We start from the raw sequence: 15,805 nt of genomic DNA on the forward strand, positions 1-15,805 counted from the left end.
TGTGGCTGTTTATTGTTAGCATGCTGTCTGTGTGGCTGTTTATTGTTAGCATGCTGTCTGTGTGCCTGTTTATTGTTAGCATGCTGTCTGTGTGGCTGTGCCTGCTTATTGTTAGCATGCTGTCTGTGTGGCTGTTTATTGTTAGCTTGCTGTCTGTGTGCCTGCTTATTGTTAGCATTCTGTCTGTGTGGCTGCTTATTGTTAGCATGCTGTCTGTGTGGCTGTTTATTGTTAGCATGCTGTCTGTGTGGCTGTTTATTGTTAGCATGCTGTCTGTGTGGCTGTTTATTGTTAGCATGCTGTCTGTGTGCCTGTTTATTGTTAGCATGCTGTCTGTGTGGCTGCTTATTGTTAGCATGCTGTCTGTGTGGCTGTTTATTGTTAGCATGCTGTCTGTGTGGCTGTTTATTGTTAGCATGCTGTCTGTGTGGCTGTTTATTGTTAGCATGCTGTCTGTGTGGCTGTTTATTGTTAGCATGCTGTCTGTGTGCCTGCTTATTGTTAGTATGGATTGGCTTGTGTAGAACAGTAGAAGTAGAAAAGAGGAGTTTACTGTGATGCTCTTCTTTCTCTCCCTCTCTCCCTGTCTCCCTCTCTCTCTCTCTCTCTCTGCCTCTCTCCAGTCCACCCTCCCTGATGACGTCTTTGAGAACGGTGGGTGTGGTAACGCCGAGTGCAAGCGCCTCTCCTTCACCTTCTCCGATACTTCAGTCTCCTCCCCCAGCCTCGCCCCCGGCCAGTCCAACCCCGAAATCACCATAACGCCCCCTGAGACCTGCCCCCAGCCCCAAATCCCCAACGTTGAAGTCACCGTTCGAATACATGCAGACGTAGTGGAAGAGGCAGAGGAAGGTGAGGAGGAAGAGGAGAGTCGCGGTAGCAGCGGCAGCGTGAGTACCAGCCTGGTCAGTGAGGAGGCGGAGTCAGAGTGGGAGAGGGCGGAGTCCCAGTCTAACGGAGGATCCGTCTCTCTCTGCTCAGAGAGGCAGTTATCTGCGGTCTCTCCCGGGGGTGTGTTTCCAGACCACGCTGGGCCAGACAGCGATGGAGATGAAGATGACAGGTAATAGATGGATGTTTTGTCTTTATGATACGCAGAGGCCAAACGAATCTCCCCTTGAGGGACAATGAAATTGTGTTGTATTGTAACGTATTCTATTAAATTGTATTCTATTGTCAGCTCGGAGCTGCTGAAGCCCGTAGAACTTGACACTGAAGAACCAGGCAGTTTGACCAGGCAACTGGTGAGGAGGCTGACATCGTCTGACATTCTGCCCGAGGCGGGGGTTCTGAGCTGGGCTGGGGAGGGGAGCAGGGCCTTCCTGGAGAGCAGCCTGGAAGAAACCCTGCAGAGTCTGCTACTGAGGCTAGAGTCACTGGGACAACGCTGTAGAGAGCTACAGGACCTGGAACAGGAAGTGATGCGCCTGGAGGACCTACTCAAGGTGAGGCCTGTACTTTCTCCTCAAGCAACTGTGTGTGCATCACAGGGTTGGGGGGTCAATGCAATATTAGCTGAATTTGACATTTAATTTAACAAATACACCATGACAGCGCAATACACAAGGGGTGGAACAGTGGCAAAGGTACCCACAGGACAAACAGAATAATATTAGTCTGAGGAGAGATTAAATAGCATTAATACAACAGAAATAATTCTAAACACACCTTTAGTTTACACCAAAGTTAAACATTTGTATTTAAAAAATAATAATAATTTCAAATCCTGAATTGACTTCAGACAGATTTGACCCCAACCCCGGTGCGTTACCTGTTACATTTTACGCTCCTGTTAAGCTCTTATCCAGAGCGACTAACAGGAGCATTTAGGGGTAAGTGCCTTGCTCATGGGCACATCGACAGATTTTTCACCTACTCGGCTTGGGGATTCAAACCAGCGACCTTTCAGTTACTGGCCCAATGCTCTTAACCACTACGCTACCTTAAATTCAAGCTGAGGCTACATTGTTTCTGTTGACCTTTATGAAAATGTATTATCTGCTGACAAATTTGTAAGAGCGGTAGTTTATGATAGTTGTTTATGTACAAAAGTTTTATTGTGACTGTAGCCTTGACATCCAGTTGAATCCCCTATGGCTGCAGGTCGTCTCTCCCTCAGTAGTAGGACAACCTAGTCTGGCATTAGCAGACAAGCCACACCCTGCAGGGTTTTTCAGGGTCTGATCTCTCCCTCAGTGCCGTCTCCCGGGCCACCGGAGCAGGTCGTCCAGCCTCAGCCTGATGGTTGAGAGCGCCCTGGAGAGCTTCGACTTCCTCAACACCTCTGACTTTGACGACGATGACACGGGGGATGACCACGCCCTCCAGCGCTCCGTGTTCTTTGACATGGAGGCGGAGAGCATCGGGTGAGTCAGGAGGGAGGGACGTGAGGAGGGGGAGGGCAAGTCCCCTCCCCTGTCCTCTCGCTAGTCTACTACCCCTCTGTCCCTGCCTGGGAGATGGTGGTGGTGACCCTGCCTGTCTCCTTCCATCTGCCTCTAACCTCTGTCTGCTAACCCCACTGTCCCTCCACGGCCAATGAGATTCTACTGGGCCTTTGTATGTGTGTAGAACTAACCCAGGCTGTTTTTCTCCCCTCTATCTGTCCCCCCCTCCCCCTCTATCTGTCTCTCTCTCTCTCCCCCCTCTATCTGTCTCTCTCTCTCTCCCCCCTCTATCTGTCTCTCTCTCTCTCCCCTCTGTCTCTCTTTCTCCCTCCTCTATCTGTCTCTCTCTATCCCCCTCTATCTGTCTCTCTCTATCCCCCTCTATCTGTCTCTCTCTCTCCCCCTCTATCTGTCTCTCTCGCTCTCTCTCCCCCTCTATCTGTCTCTCTCTCTCCCCCCTCTATCTGTCTCTCTCTCTCCCCCTCTATCTGTCTCTCTCTCTCCCCCTCTAGCCCCCCCCTCTCTCTCCCCCTCTACATGTCTCTCTCCCCCTCTACATGTCTCTCTCCCCCTCTACATGTCTCTCTCCCCCTCTACATGTCTCTCTCCCCCTCTACATGTCTCTCTCCCTCTCTATTTGTTTCTCTCCCCTCTATTTGTTTCGCTCTCAGCTGTCTCCCATCTGTCTCTCTCCCATCTGTCTCTCTCCCCCTCTCCCATCTGTCTCTCTCCCTCCCATCTGTCTTTCTCCGCCCTCCCATCTGTCTCGCTCCCTCTCTCCCATCTGTCTCCCCCCCATCCGTCTCCCCCCATCTATCTGTGTCTCCCCCATCTATCTGTGTCTCTCCCCCTCTCTCTGTCTCTCTCTCTCCCCCTCTATTTGTGTCTCTCTCCCCCCTCTATCTGTCTCCCTCGCTCCCCCTACCTCTCTCTCTCTCCCCCTCTCGCTCCCCCCACCTCTCTCTCTCCCCCTCTCTCTCCCCCTATCTGTCTCTCTCCCCACACCTGTCTCTCTCCCCCTCTATCTGTCTCTCTCCCCTCTATTTGTTTCGCTCCCATCTGTCTCTCTCCCATCTGTCTCTCTCCCTCTCTCCCAACTGTCTCTATCCCCCCCTCCCATCTGTCTCTCTCCCTCTATCCCATCTCTCTCTCCCCCTCCCATTTGTCTCTCTCCCATCTGTATCGCTCCATCTCTCCCATCTGCCCCCCTCCCATCTGTCTCTCTCCCCCCCTTTATCAGTCTCTCTCTCCCCCTCTCTGTCTCTCTCTCCCCTTCAATCTGTCTATCTCTCTCTCCCCCTACCTGTCTCTCTCCCCCTCTATCTGTCTCTCTCCCCCTCTATCTGTCTCTCTCCCCCTCTATCTGTCTCTCTCCCCCTCTATCTGTCTCTCTCCCCCTCTATCTGTCTCTCTCCCCCTCTATCTGTCTCTCTCCCCCTCTATCTGTCTCTCTCCCCCTCTATCTGTCTCTCTCTCTCTCCCCCTACCTGTCTCTCTCTCTCTCCCCCTACCTGTCTCTCTCTCTCTCCCCCTACCTGTCTCTCTCCCCCTCTATCTGTCTCTCTCCCCTTCTATCTGTCTCTCTCCCCCTCTATCTGTCTCCCTCCCTGTCTCTCTCCCTCTCTCCCATGTGTCTTTCCCTCTCTCTCATGTGTCTCTCTCCCTCTCTCCCATGTGTCTCTCCCCCTCTCTCCCATGTGTCTTTCCCTCTCTCCCATCTGTCTCTCTCCCCCTCCCATCTGTCTCTCTCCCCCCTCCCATCTGTCTCTCTCCCCTCTCCCGTCTGTCTCTCCCCCCTCCCATCTGTCTCTCTCCCATCTGTCTCTCCCCCCTCCCATCTGTCTCTCTCCCCTCTGTCTCTCTCCCCCTCCCATCTGTCTCTCTCCCCCCTCCCATCTGTCTCTCTCCCGTCTGTCTCTCCCCCCTCCCATCTGTCTCTCTCCCATCTGTCTCTCTCCCCCTCCCATCTGTCTCTCTCCCCCCTCCCATCTGTCTCTCTCCCCCTCCCATCTGTCTCTCTCCCCCCTCCCATCTGTCTCTCTCCCCCCTCCCATCTGTCTCTCTCCCCCTCTCCCATCTGTCTCTCCCCCCTCCCATCTGTCTCTCTCCCCCCTCCCATCTGTCTCTCTCCCCCTCTCCCATCTGTCTCTCCCCCCTCCCATCTGTCTCTGTCCCCCTCTCCCATCTGTCTCTGTCCCCCTCTCCCATCTGTCTCTCCCTCTCTCCCATCTGTCTCTCCCTCTCTCCCATCTGTCTCTCCCTCTCTCCCATCTGTCTCTCCCTCTCTCCCATCTGTCTCTCCCTCTCTCCCATCTGTCTCTCTCCCCCCTCCCATCTGTCTCTCTCCCATCTGTCTCTCTCCCATCTGTCTCTCTCCCACCTGTCTCTCTCCCATCTGTCTCTCCCTCTCTCTCATGTGTCTCTCTCCCTCTCTCCCATGTGTCTCTCCCCCTCTCTCCCATGTGTCTTTCCCTCTCTCCCATCTGTCTCTCTCCCCCTCCCATCTGTCTCTCTCCCCCCTCCCATCTGTCTCTGTCCCCCTCTCCCGTCTGTCTCTCCCCCCTCCCATCTGTCTCTCTCCCATCTGTCTCTCCCTCTCTCCCTCTCTCTCCCACGTGTCTCTCCCTCTCTCCCATCTGTCTCTCCCTCTCTCCCATCTGTCTCTCTCCCATCTGTCTCTCTCCCTCTCTCCCATCTGTCTCTCTCCCATCTGTCTCTCCCTCTCTCCCTCTCTCTCCCACGTGTCTCTCCCTCTCTCCCATCTCCCCCCTCCCATCTGTCTCTCTCTCCCCCTCCATCTGTCTCTCTCCCATCTCCCCCCTTCCATCTGTCTCTCTCCCCCCTTCCATCTGTCTCTCTCCCCCCTCCCATCTGTCTCTCTCCCCCTCTATCTGTCTCTCTCCCCCTCTATCTGTCTCTCTCCCACTCTATCTGTCTCTCTCCCCCTGTCTCTCCCCCTGTATTTTCATCTGTTTGAAGTTGGTGTACAAACCCGAAAGTAAAAGACGCAAAAACGAAACTTAAGAACTGGAAGCTTAGAAATAGCATACATAGAACATATCTACCGCTTCTTAGACTTGCTTCCAATGAGAATGACAGATCTATGTGAATTTGGTCAGGTCGCCCCAAAGAATTACATATTGTAGCTTTAAATTAATGGATTCGTACTGCATTTAACTCTAGCATCCCATATCATGCTGATTCACATACTGTTATATTCTAATGGCTTTAGTAGTGATTGTAGTGCACTTCTATACTTCTATACTCTACTGCGTCCTTCTGGTGACTGTGTGTATCTCCTGTCTGTCTTAACAGACCTGGAGGCCCGCACCCAGAGGCCAGGGGTCACCTGAGTGAAGCTCTGACGGAGGACACCGGGGTGGGCAACAGTGTGGCCGGCAGCCCCCTGCCTCTCACCACCGGCAACGAGAACCTGGACGTGGCCATCGTCATTCACCTGCAGTACTGCGACCATCTCATCCAGGTGAATTAACGTGTTCCAGTCATTTCAAACATTTCTAATCGATAACAATCTTAACAGACTGAAAACTAATTATGGAGCGGTTATAGTAAAACGTAATTTGCATCGATCTAATAGCGCGGGGTGGAAGCTCTCCTATCATTTATTGTGTCTGTGTGTAATGACAGCTCCTGTCCAGTGGAGGGAGCCCTTGGCAGCGTCGAGCCCAGCTCCAGAAGCTCTCAGCTCAGACTCAGCTGTTAGAGGAACTGGGAGAGATCAGCACAGAACGCCTGGGGAGCATCACCTCTGCTGCTGACGGTGAGTAGTCTACCCTGGAGCAGGGGACAAAGTCATGGGAGCAGGGGACAGAGTCAAGGAGCAGGGGACAGAGTCATGGGAGCAGGGGACAGAGTCATGGGAGCAGGGGACAGAGTCATGGGAGCAGGGGACAGAGTCATGGGAGCAGGGGACAGAGTCATGGGAGCAGGGGACAGAGTCATGGGAGCAGGGGACAGAGTCATGGGAGCAGGGGACAGAGTCATGGGAGCAGGGGACAGAGTCATGGGAGCAGGGGACAGAGTCATGGGAGCAGGGGACAGAGTCATGGGAGCAGGGGACAGAGTCATGGGAGCAGGGGACAGAGTCATGGGAGCAGGGGACAGAGTCATGGGAGCAGGGGACAGAGTCATGGGAGCAGGGGACAGAGTCAGGGGAGCAGGGGACAGAGTCAGGGGAGCAGGGGACAGAGTCAGGGGAGCAGGGGACAGAGTCAGGGGACAGAGGCATGGGAGCAGGGGACAGAGGCATGGGAGCAGGGGACAGAGGCATGGGAGCAGGGGACAGAGGCATGGGAGCAGGGGACAGAGTCAAGGGAGCAGGGGACAGAGTCAAGGGAGCAGGGGACAGAGTCAAGGGAGCAGGGGACAGAGTCAAGGGAGCAGGGGACAGAGTCAAGGGAGCAGGGGACAGAGTCAAGGAGCAGGGGACAGAGTCAAGGAGCAGGGGACAGAGGCATGGGAGCAGGGGACAGAGTCAAGGGAGCAGGGGACAGAGTCATGGGAGCAGGGGACAGAAGCATGGGAGCAGGGGACAGAAGCATGGGAGCAGGGGACAGAGTCAAGGGAGCAGGGGACAGAGTCAAGGGAGCAGGGGACAGAGTCATGGGAGCAGGGGACAGAGTCATGGGAGCAGGGGACAGAGTCAAGGGAGCAGGGGACAGAGTCAAGGGAGCAGGGGACAGAGTCAAGGGAGCAGGGGACAGAGTCAAGGGAGCAGGGGACAGAGTCAAGGGAGCAGGGGACAGAGTCAAGGGAGCAGGGGACAGAGTCAAGGGAGCAGGGGACAGAGTCAAGGGAGCAGGGGACAGAGTCAAGGGAGCAGGGGACAGAGTCAAGGGAGCAGGGGACAGAGTCAAGGGAGCAGGGGACAGAGTCAAGGGAGCAGGGGACAGAGTCAAGGGAGCAGGGGACAGAGTCATGGGAGCAGGGGACAGAGTCATGGGAGCAGTGAGACTTTTTTTTTTTACCCCTTTTTCGTGGTATCCAATTGGTAGTTACAGTCTTGTCTCATCGTTGCAACTCCCGTATGGAGGTCGAGAGCCATGCGTCCTCCGAAACACAACCCAACCAAGCCGCACTTGCTTCTTGACATAATGCCCACTTAACCCGAAAGCCATCCGCACCAATGTGTCAGAAGAAACACTGTGTCAGCATGCACTGCGCCCGGCCCGCCACAGGCGTCGCTAGTGTGCGATGGGACAAGGAAATCCCTGCCGGCCAAACCCTCCCCTAACCCGGACGACGCTGGGCCAATTGTGCGCCGCCCCATGGGTCTCTTAGTGGCAGCCGGCTGCAACAGAGCCTGGACTCGAACCAGGATCTCTAGTGGCACAGCCTTAGACCACTGCGCCACTCGGGAGTCCCACAGGAGGAGTGGGACTTGAGGGGACTTGTGTTTTCGTCTTTCTGACTTACACATTTATCTATAACCTAATAATAGTGTCCTCTCTCTCTCTCTCTCAGTGCTCCCTGGGCTGGCGGAGCGGCCTGCTCGGATGGCTCTGTGGTCGGAGTGGAGTGGTTCTGGTGCACTGTTCCACGCTACGCTGGACCGGGTGCTCAAACACATGCACCACTGCTACACTGGCCCACTGCAGGAGAGACACCCACACACCGCAGCTGACACAGGTAGGCACTTTTCTTTATATGTCTTAAAATGTATAACTACTGTAATGTGTTTAACTATGTGTGTCCAACATACAGTACTATGCAAATGCAGCTTATTTCTATGTGAAAACTGAAATGATCTATTCATTCCTTTTTCCATTTTAGTACGCCAATTGAGTATCATATTGTGATTTTTTTTTTTTATACAGTGCATTAGGAAAGTATTCAGACCCCTTGACTTTCTCCACATTTTGTTACGTTACAGCTTTATTCTAAAATATTGCTTAGATATTTTTTCATCATCAACCCATACTCAATACCCCTGAATGAGAAAGCGAGAACAAGCTCTGTCCGGTTGGATGGGGAGCGTCGCTCTGTCTGGTTGGATGGGGAGCGTCTCTCTGGTTGGATGGGGAGCGTCGCTCTGTCCGGTTGGATGGGGAGCGTCTCTCTGTCTGGTTGGATGGGGAGCGTCGCTCTGTCTGGTTGGATGGGGAGCGTCTCTCTGGTTGGATGGGGAGCGTCGCTCTGTCCGGTTGGATGGGGAGCGTCTCTCTGTCTGGTTGGATGGGGAGCGTCGCTCTGTCCGGTTGGATGGGGAGCGTCTCTCTGTCTGGTTGGATGGGGAGAGTCGCTCTGTCCGGTTGGATGGGGAGCGTCGCTCTGTCCGGTTGGATGGGGAGCGTCGCTCTGTCTGGTTGGATGGGGAGCGTCTCTCTGTCTGGTTGGATGGGGAGCGTCGCTCTGTCCGGTTGGATGGGGAGCGTCTCTCTGTCTGGTTGGATGGGGAGAGTCGCTCTGTCTGGTTGGATGGGGAGAGTCGCTCTGTCTGGTTGGATGGGGAGAGTCGCTCTGTCCGGTTGGATGGGGAGCGTCGCTCTGTCCGGTTGGATGGGGAGCGTCGCTCTGTCCGGTTGGATGGGGAGCGTCGCTCTGTCCGGTTGGATGGGGAGCGTCGCTCTGTCCTGTTGGATGGGGAGCGTCGCTCTGTCCTGTTGGATGGGGAGCGTCGCTCTGTCCTGTTGGATGGGGAGCGTCGCTCTGTCAGTTTGGATGGGGAGCGTCGCTCTGTCAGTTTGGATGGGGAGCGTCGCTCTGTCCGGTTGGATGGGGAGCGTCGGGAGCGTCGCTCTGTCCGGTTGGATGGGGAGCGTCGCTCTGTCCGGTTGGATGGGGAGCGTCGCTCTGTCCTGTTGGATGGGGAGCGTCGCTCTGTCCGGTTGGATGGGGAGCGTCGCTCTGTCCGGTTGGATGGGGAGCGTCGCTCTGTCAGGTTGGATGGGGAGAGTCGCTCTGTCAGGTTGGATGGGGAGCGTCGCTCTGTCAGGTTGGATGGGGAGCGTCGCTCTGTCAGGTTGGATGGGGAGCGTCGCTCTGTCAGGTTGGATGGGGAGAGTCGCTCTGTCAGGTTGGATGGGGAGCGTCGCTCTGTCCTGTTGGATGGGGAGAGTCGCTCTGTCAGGTTGGATGGGGAGCGTCGCTCTGTCAGGTTGGATGGGGAGAGTCGCTCTGTCAGGTTGGATGGGGAGCGTCGCTCTGTCCGGTTGGATGGGGAGCATTTTGGAAAACCTGTTTCCACTTTGTCATTATGGGGTATTGTGTGTAAATCGAGGGGGGGGGGGGGGGTTTAAAAAATAATAATTTTTAGAATAAGGCTGTAACGTAACAAAACGTCAAAGTCTAGGACTATAAATGCTTTTGGGAATGCACTGTATATTAGGGTTTGCTTGCTGTAAATATTAAGGGTATGTGAGACCAGAGAGATGTACCTGTCCAGAGTTGTTTATTAGGAAACTAACCTGGACTACTTACCTCAATTTATGAAATAAACAACAATTTTGTCTCATTGTTTGTTTCCACTACAATTGCCTCCTAACCTTGCTGCATACCCCCCCCCCCCCCCCCCCCCCCCCTCCAAAAGGACCACAATGGAAATATACCTTTAAGCTTCATTGTGTTATCCTTGATGATTTTCTTACATTGTACGTGGAGGTGTCACCGGCTGGAGCACCCATATGTGTATTTAAAAAATGGTCTAATAAATTAAATCAATCAATCAACAGGTGTGGCTGAAATAGCCGAATCCATCAATTTGAAGGGGTGTCCACATACTTCTATATATATATTTATATATTCTATACAAAGTGTATGACAAGTATGGAGTGTTTGTGATTAAGTCTGATTGGTTATATAATATAAATAATGTCATTTAGCAGACGTTTTTATCCAAAGCGACTTAGTCAATGCTGCATATATAATTACACCATGGTGTGTAGTGCAGTAGTCACTGTATATATAATTACACCATGGTGTGTAGTGCAGTAGTCACTGTATATATAATTACACCATGGTGTGTAGTGCAGTAGTCACTGTATATATAATTACACCATGGTGTGTAGTGCAGTAGTCACTGTATATATAATTACACCATGGTGTGTAGTGCAGTAGTCACTGTATATATAATTACACCATGGTGTGTAGTGCAGTAGTCACTGTATATATAATTACACCATGGTGTGTAGTGCAGTAGTCACTGTATATATCTCACACTACTGTCACTGTATATATCTCACACAGCTGTCTCAGTCCTGTCACTGTATATATCTCACACAGCTGTCACTGTATATATCTCACACAGCTGTCTCAGTCCTGTCACTGTATATATCTCACACAGCTGTCTCAGTCCTGTCACTGTATATATCTCACACTGCTGTCTCAGTACTGTATATATCTCACACTGCTGTCTCAGTCCTGTCACTGTATATATCTCACACTGCTGTCTCAGTCCTGTCACTGTATATATCTCACACTGCTGTCTCAGTCCTGTCACTGTATATATCTCACACTGCTGTCTCAGTCCTGTCACTGTATATATCTCACATGGCTGTCTCAGTCCTGTCACTGTATATATCTCACACGGATGCCTCTCTCTTCCCTCCCCAGTGATCCGGCTGGTGGTGAGTGAGATGGTGGACAGGAGTGATCTGGCCTCCTCCCCTACCTGCCACCCCCATTCGGCCCTGTCCCAGGTCGTGTTCCCCCCTTCGGCCCTGTCCCAGGACGTGGTCTCCCCTTCGGCCCTGTCCCAGGACGTGGTCTCCCCTTCGGCCCTGTCCCAGGACGTGTTCCCCCCTTCGGCCCTGTCCCAGGACGTGGTCTCCCCTTCGGCCCTGTCCCAGGACGTGTTCCCCCCTTCGGCCCTGTCCCAGGACGTGTTCCCCCCTTCGGCCCTGTCCCAGGACGTGGTCTCCCCTTCGGCCCTGTCCCAGGACGTGGTCTCCCCTTCGGCCCTGTCCCAGGACGTGGTCTCCCCTTCGGCCCTGTCCCAGGACGTGGTCTCCCCTTCGGCCCTGTCCCAGGACGTGGTCTCCCCTTCGGCCCTGTCCCAGGACGTGGTGTCCCCTTCTGCCTTGTCCCATGACGTGGTCACAGTGTTTCAGTTCCACAGCTACGTCTCAAAGCACAGCGTGGAGGACATGGAGGATCACCTATTGCAGGTGGCCAGAGAAGGTAAGACATTTTGACGTACGTGTTATTCAATCATTTCATCCAAACTGCTCACGTGCGTTTGCGTAGCCAGGCGCTAAAATACAACTTGGTTCAATTTTTGACTCGTGACTCACGTCAAGTCACGCCCATCCCATCTCCTCATTGGTTTTTAGGAGTATATACCCACGTGGTTGATTGAAAGATGAACTGAGGTCCATACTCCAGTATAGTTGATGGTAATACACATTCAAAGTTGGTTGCCAAACTCCATATAAAGTCCACAAAAGAAGGAGGAGAGATTATTTTATTTAACTAGGCAAGTCAATTAAGAACAAATTCTTATTTTACAATGATGGCCTACCCCGGCCAAACCCTCCCCTAACCCGGACGACGCTGGGACAATTACTAGAAACTAACTAGGTTTCCCCTTTTATCTGTGGATTAATTGTCAAGAGTACAGAACACACCATTTTGTGTGACTCAAAATGGATCAAAATTATACAAAGATCCAGAAAAAAAGGGCAGAGTGTATTTCAGGTAAAATAACAACCCAATGTTTATATCCCAGGATAAATGGTCTAGCAGCAGCAAGCTAAATGGCCATGAATGTTTCATGTGTTTTTCGACCTGTCCCCAAATTAAAATAGTTGGTTCAGAGTTTGATATTTCTACCTCCGTGTCCTGATCACGTCTGGTGTGGATGGTCAAAATCAACATGCGTGCGATGGCGGACGCACGTTTGCCCGGCGTAGTCAGCATGTGATGGGGTCCAAACATGGTCCACTGAACAAAACTAGCTTGTTAAGTACCTGTGAGTTAATTATTTTGTCCTCCCCTCAGCTGTGTTTGCGGAGGGCCTGAGTGGTGGCGACTCAGAGCGTTGTCTAAAGGAACTAGAAGAGGTTTCACACACCGGCCTGTGTCCCCGGCAGCAGACCCTCAGGGCCCTGGCTTCCCTCCTCTCCCACCAAGACCCCCAGCTCAGCGAGGCTGCAGCTGCCTACATAACCTCCGCTTCCTCACACACACCCTTTAGGTCAAAGGTCAGTGTGTGTGTGTCAGTAGGCTTGATCCCTGACCCGCTCAGGCTAAAGTAACCCCAGCCCTAATATAAACACCATTTGTCTGTCAAGGTCACTAAGCCTGCCTAGAATACTGGACAGGTGCTATGACAGGGCAGTAACTTGAGTTTGTTCATTTGTGTTTCTGTGTGTCTTTACAGGCGGTGGATTGCTACACACAGGCCTTGTGGGAGTCTGGAGTTCAAACCCAAAGGTCTGCCTGTGCTGCTCTTAGCTGTCTACAGGTCAGTGTAGCTTTTCACTTTTAGCTATACAACCGACATTTCCCCTTCATATTCATATGATGCATCTTATTATGACGTCTCTCTGAAGCGAGAGGATCTCCTATTACACCGGTTATCAAACCCCCCTGTTTCTTTCTCCATCTCAGGCAGTAGAGAGCCTCCGGGCGGTGGTATCACTGTGTGACTCGGCAGACGAGGAGCTCCGCCATGTTGCCATAGAAACCCTGCTCACTTTCGGTGAGTGACAGTTTGACAAAAATCTTCTGTACATTTTAGCCCAATCAACGTCTGTTTTGAGCAAGATGAATTTGATTGACTGTTATACAGGTGAGGAGGGTCGTCTGGCGTATGAGCAGCTGGACACGATGCCCAGAGAGATGGTACGACTGGGGACGCGGCGAGGGAACGCCGTCACCACCGCCTTCTGAAAGCACAGGACTAACTAACTTAACCTAGGAGCATCACATCCACAGGAGGGGGACGACCCCCCTAGAACAACCCCCCTACCCGCTGTGCCTGTGCTTTGAGCCATGCAGACTGGACATGCGTTTAAATGGACACAGCTAGGGGGAGTGGCCGCATCGACGCAGAGGAGTCCAACTAAACATCGAAGGGCCACGTCTCATTCTTATCAACAGACGGGTGTAAATCCTAACTGTCCATTCTCTGACCACCACTATTAAACCATCTCTCACTGCACAGACAGAGCATCTTCACCATCATAACGTATGATTATCATGATTATTATCACGGCTGTGTTTGATTTATGATATCCTTATATAACTGCTATTCATTTGTTTTAGTAGGTGATGTTCATTAGACAAAGGGTTATTTGCGCTTTTGGAATTGCACTGTGGCAGACATGTAAATGTAATAGCATTATACTCTGAACTGGATGGATTTGGTCTTTTGTTCTTCTGGTATTTACTGTTGAGATTCAGGGATTTTACAGACAGTTTGAACACTTTCTGCCAGAGGGTGCCATGGAAGATCATTTAGGCTGACAATGACAGTCAAATCGCTCGGAAGGAGGTAGTTAAAAGCAGCATTCGCAAGTCATCATCAGCATGCATACTATCCCTAGATAGTAGTTACCAGTAAGCAATGTTCTCACTCCAACATGCACAACATGAAGAGAGAGTCATACTTGGACTGCCTTTCAAACTATTCTAAGTTCTCTACATGCCTGGGATCTACATTCAGTTTGAACGTCTGCTTGCTGGGAACTGATGTGAGATCTGATCACGATTTATTTAATTGGAAGCAGGTACGAATGGTCTCGAGGAGTGAGTGTGAGTCAGGGATAGTTAGTATGACATGAGAATGCACTTTCTCCATAACTGTACAGTGCAGAACCAAGGGCCTGTCTAAGGGCGTGATGCTTCAGATCGGCAAGGACTGAGGCTATAGCGCTCCGCCTAGCTTTCTATGCCAGTTGTATCTATACTACTGAGTCCGGTGCTTCTTCAGCATAACAAAGTGTTTTTCTCAACTTCATTTATTTACATCACATTTGTGATTCTAATATTATTTAATTTTCATTTACTTTTGAGTAAGAGGGCAGCATGCAGATACTATTTCACATGTAAAAGTTGTATATTTGGTGTTTTTTTGCTCATGTTTGATTTTTTTTAAAGTTTAATTAAAAAAAGAACTCATTAACATGGGCATGATCTTGCTTACATAAAAACGTTACTGGAAATATACATGGTTTTTTCACTCTTTTAAATGTATTTGTACATTAAGATGGATGGCTGATATTATTTGGAGGATTTACGAATATAATCAGATAGCGTGCCCACCCTCCCCCCCCAAATTAATGGGACAGTAGAGAAGAAATGTTACTTCATTACGCAAGGAAAGCCTGAAAATGAAAAGTCAATGTATTCTGAAGATATCTTTAACTGGGTTTCTGTACAGCACTTTGAGATATCAGCTGATGTAAGGTCTATATAAATAAATTTGATTTAACCACTACACCCAGGCTCACCTACAAACAACCATCAGAATTAGATTGGCTTCCAACCGCTCTGAACCAAAATCCATAACGATACGAAAAGGTGTGTTTTAGGTGGTAATATGTGAAATAATATGTTCTTTTGTATATTAAAGCTGTAAAACGTGTGAAAGTTGTTACTAATGCTGAAGATGGCTTTGAGTTTGGCCTGGTGTATGTTGATCACGGTCTTTATTTTGAGTAACAATGCCTGTTTCTCCCATGACGTGAATAGCATTACAGTATTTGGGTATGATACTCATTACTTCAATAACTCCCCTAATAATATCGTTTTTTTCTGCACGATGCAGCGGTCTCCATCTTTCTTTGTGCTAAAAGTAACCAGTGATGAATTAATGTTGCTTCTATTCAACTCCCAAGTCATCAGACAGAATAATGAAACGTTATGACATTGATCATATTTCATGTAAGTACACTGCATTATGTCTTCACATATGGTGAATCAGAAAGCACACAGTAAGGACATGTTACATAGCTTCAGTACTGACTGCACTCAATTCTACATTCATTTCCCCTGCTCAATGAAAGTGGCAATAAAGTTTATTTTTGCATTATGAAAATATGTTGGCCGATTGTTTTATTTATTGGAGAGTAATGTTTTAATTAATGTTTTAGCCTAGTATCAAAACCAGTGGAGGCTGCTGAGGGGAGGACGGCTCATTAAACTCATTAAACCATGAGTTTGATACCATTCCACCCATTCCGCTCCAGTCATTAGCTCAAACCCGTCCTCCCCAATTAAGGTGCCGCCAACTTCCTGTGATCAAAACTGAATAAATGAAAAACCAAGAAGCAGATCAATATTCAGTGTGTTTTCCAAGCTATGAATGGTTTGGGTTTGCAGCCAGAAGCGTACATGGTTTTGTCATTTTGGACGAGGGAGCACAAAGACAGTCAAATAAATGACAACCTACAAACAGAATGGAAAGGTGTATCATCTTGAGACAAGAGTCATGTTTATACCTGGTGATAACGTGT

The 15,805-nt window shown here is 50.5% G+C and overlaps 1 protein-coding gene across 4 annotated transcripts in view; it reads left to right on the forward strand.

The window, feature by feature from the left end:
- Positions 1-15,387, forward strand: part of LOC129830799 (rho family-interacting cell polarization regulator 2-like) — a 70,919-nt gene extending 55,532 nt beyond the window's left edge. For all 4 annotated transcript variants that reach the window (XM_055893534.1, XM_055893536.1, XM_055893538.1 and 1 more), the window contains 11 exons: positions 624-1,063; positions 1,181-1,445; positions 2,197-2,366; positions 5,703-5,871; positions 6,036-6,168; positions 7,872-8,036; positions 10,959-11,525; positions 12,345-12,547; positions 12,727-12,810; positions 12,957-13,047; positions 13,138-15,387. In XM_055893534.1, the coding sequence (XP_055749509.1) occupies positions 624-1,063; positions 1,181-1,445; positions 2,197-2,366; positions 5,703-5,871; positions 6,036-6,168; positions 7,872-8,036; positions 10,959-11,525; positions 12,345-12,547; positions 12,727-12,810; positions 12,957-13,047; positions 13,138-13,238 (2,388 nt within the window). In that variant the 3' untranslated portion in view covers positions 13,239-15,387. The remainder of the gene's footprint in view (positions 1-623; positions 1,064-1,180; positions 1,446-2,196; positions 2,367-5,702; positions 5,872-6,035; positions 6,169-7,871; positions 8,037-10,958; positions 11,526-12,344; positions 12,548-12,726; positions 12,811-12,956; positions 13,048-13,137) is intronic.
- Positions 15,388-15,805: the final 418 nt, after the last annotated feature.

This window comes from Salvelinus fontinalis, chromosome 32 (assembly GCF_029448725.1).
Source record: "Salvelinus fontinalis isolate EN_2023a chromosome 32, ASM2944872v1, whole genome shotgun sequence".
In the NCBI taxonomy this organism is placed as follows: domain Eukaryota; kingdom Metazoa; phylum Chordata; class Actinopteri; order Salmoniformes; family Salmonidae; genus Salvelinus; species Salvelinus fontinalis.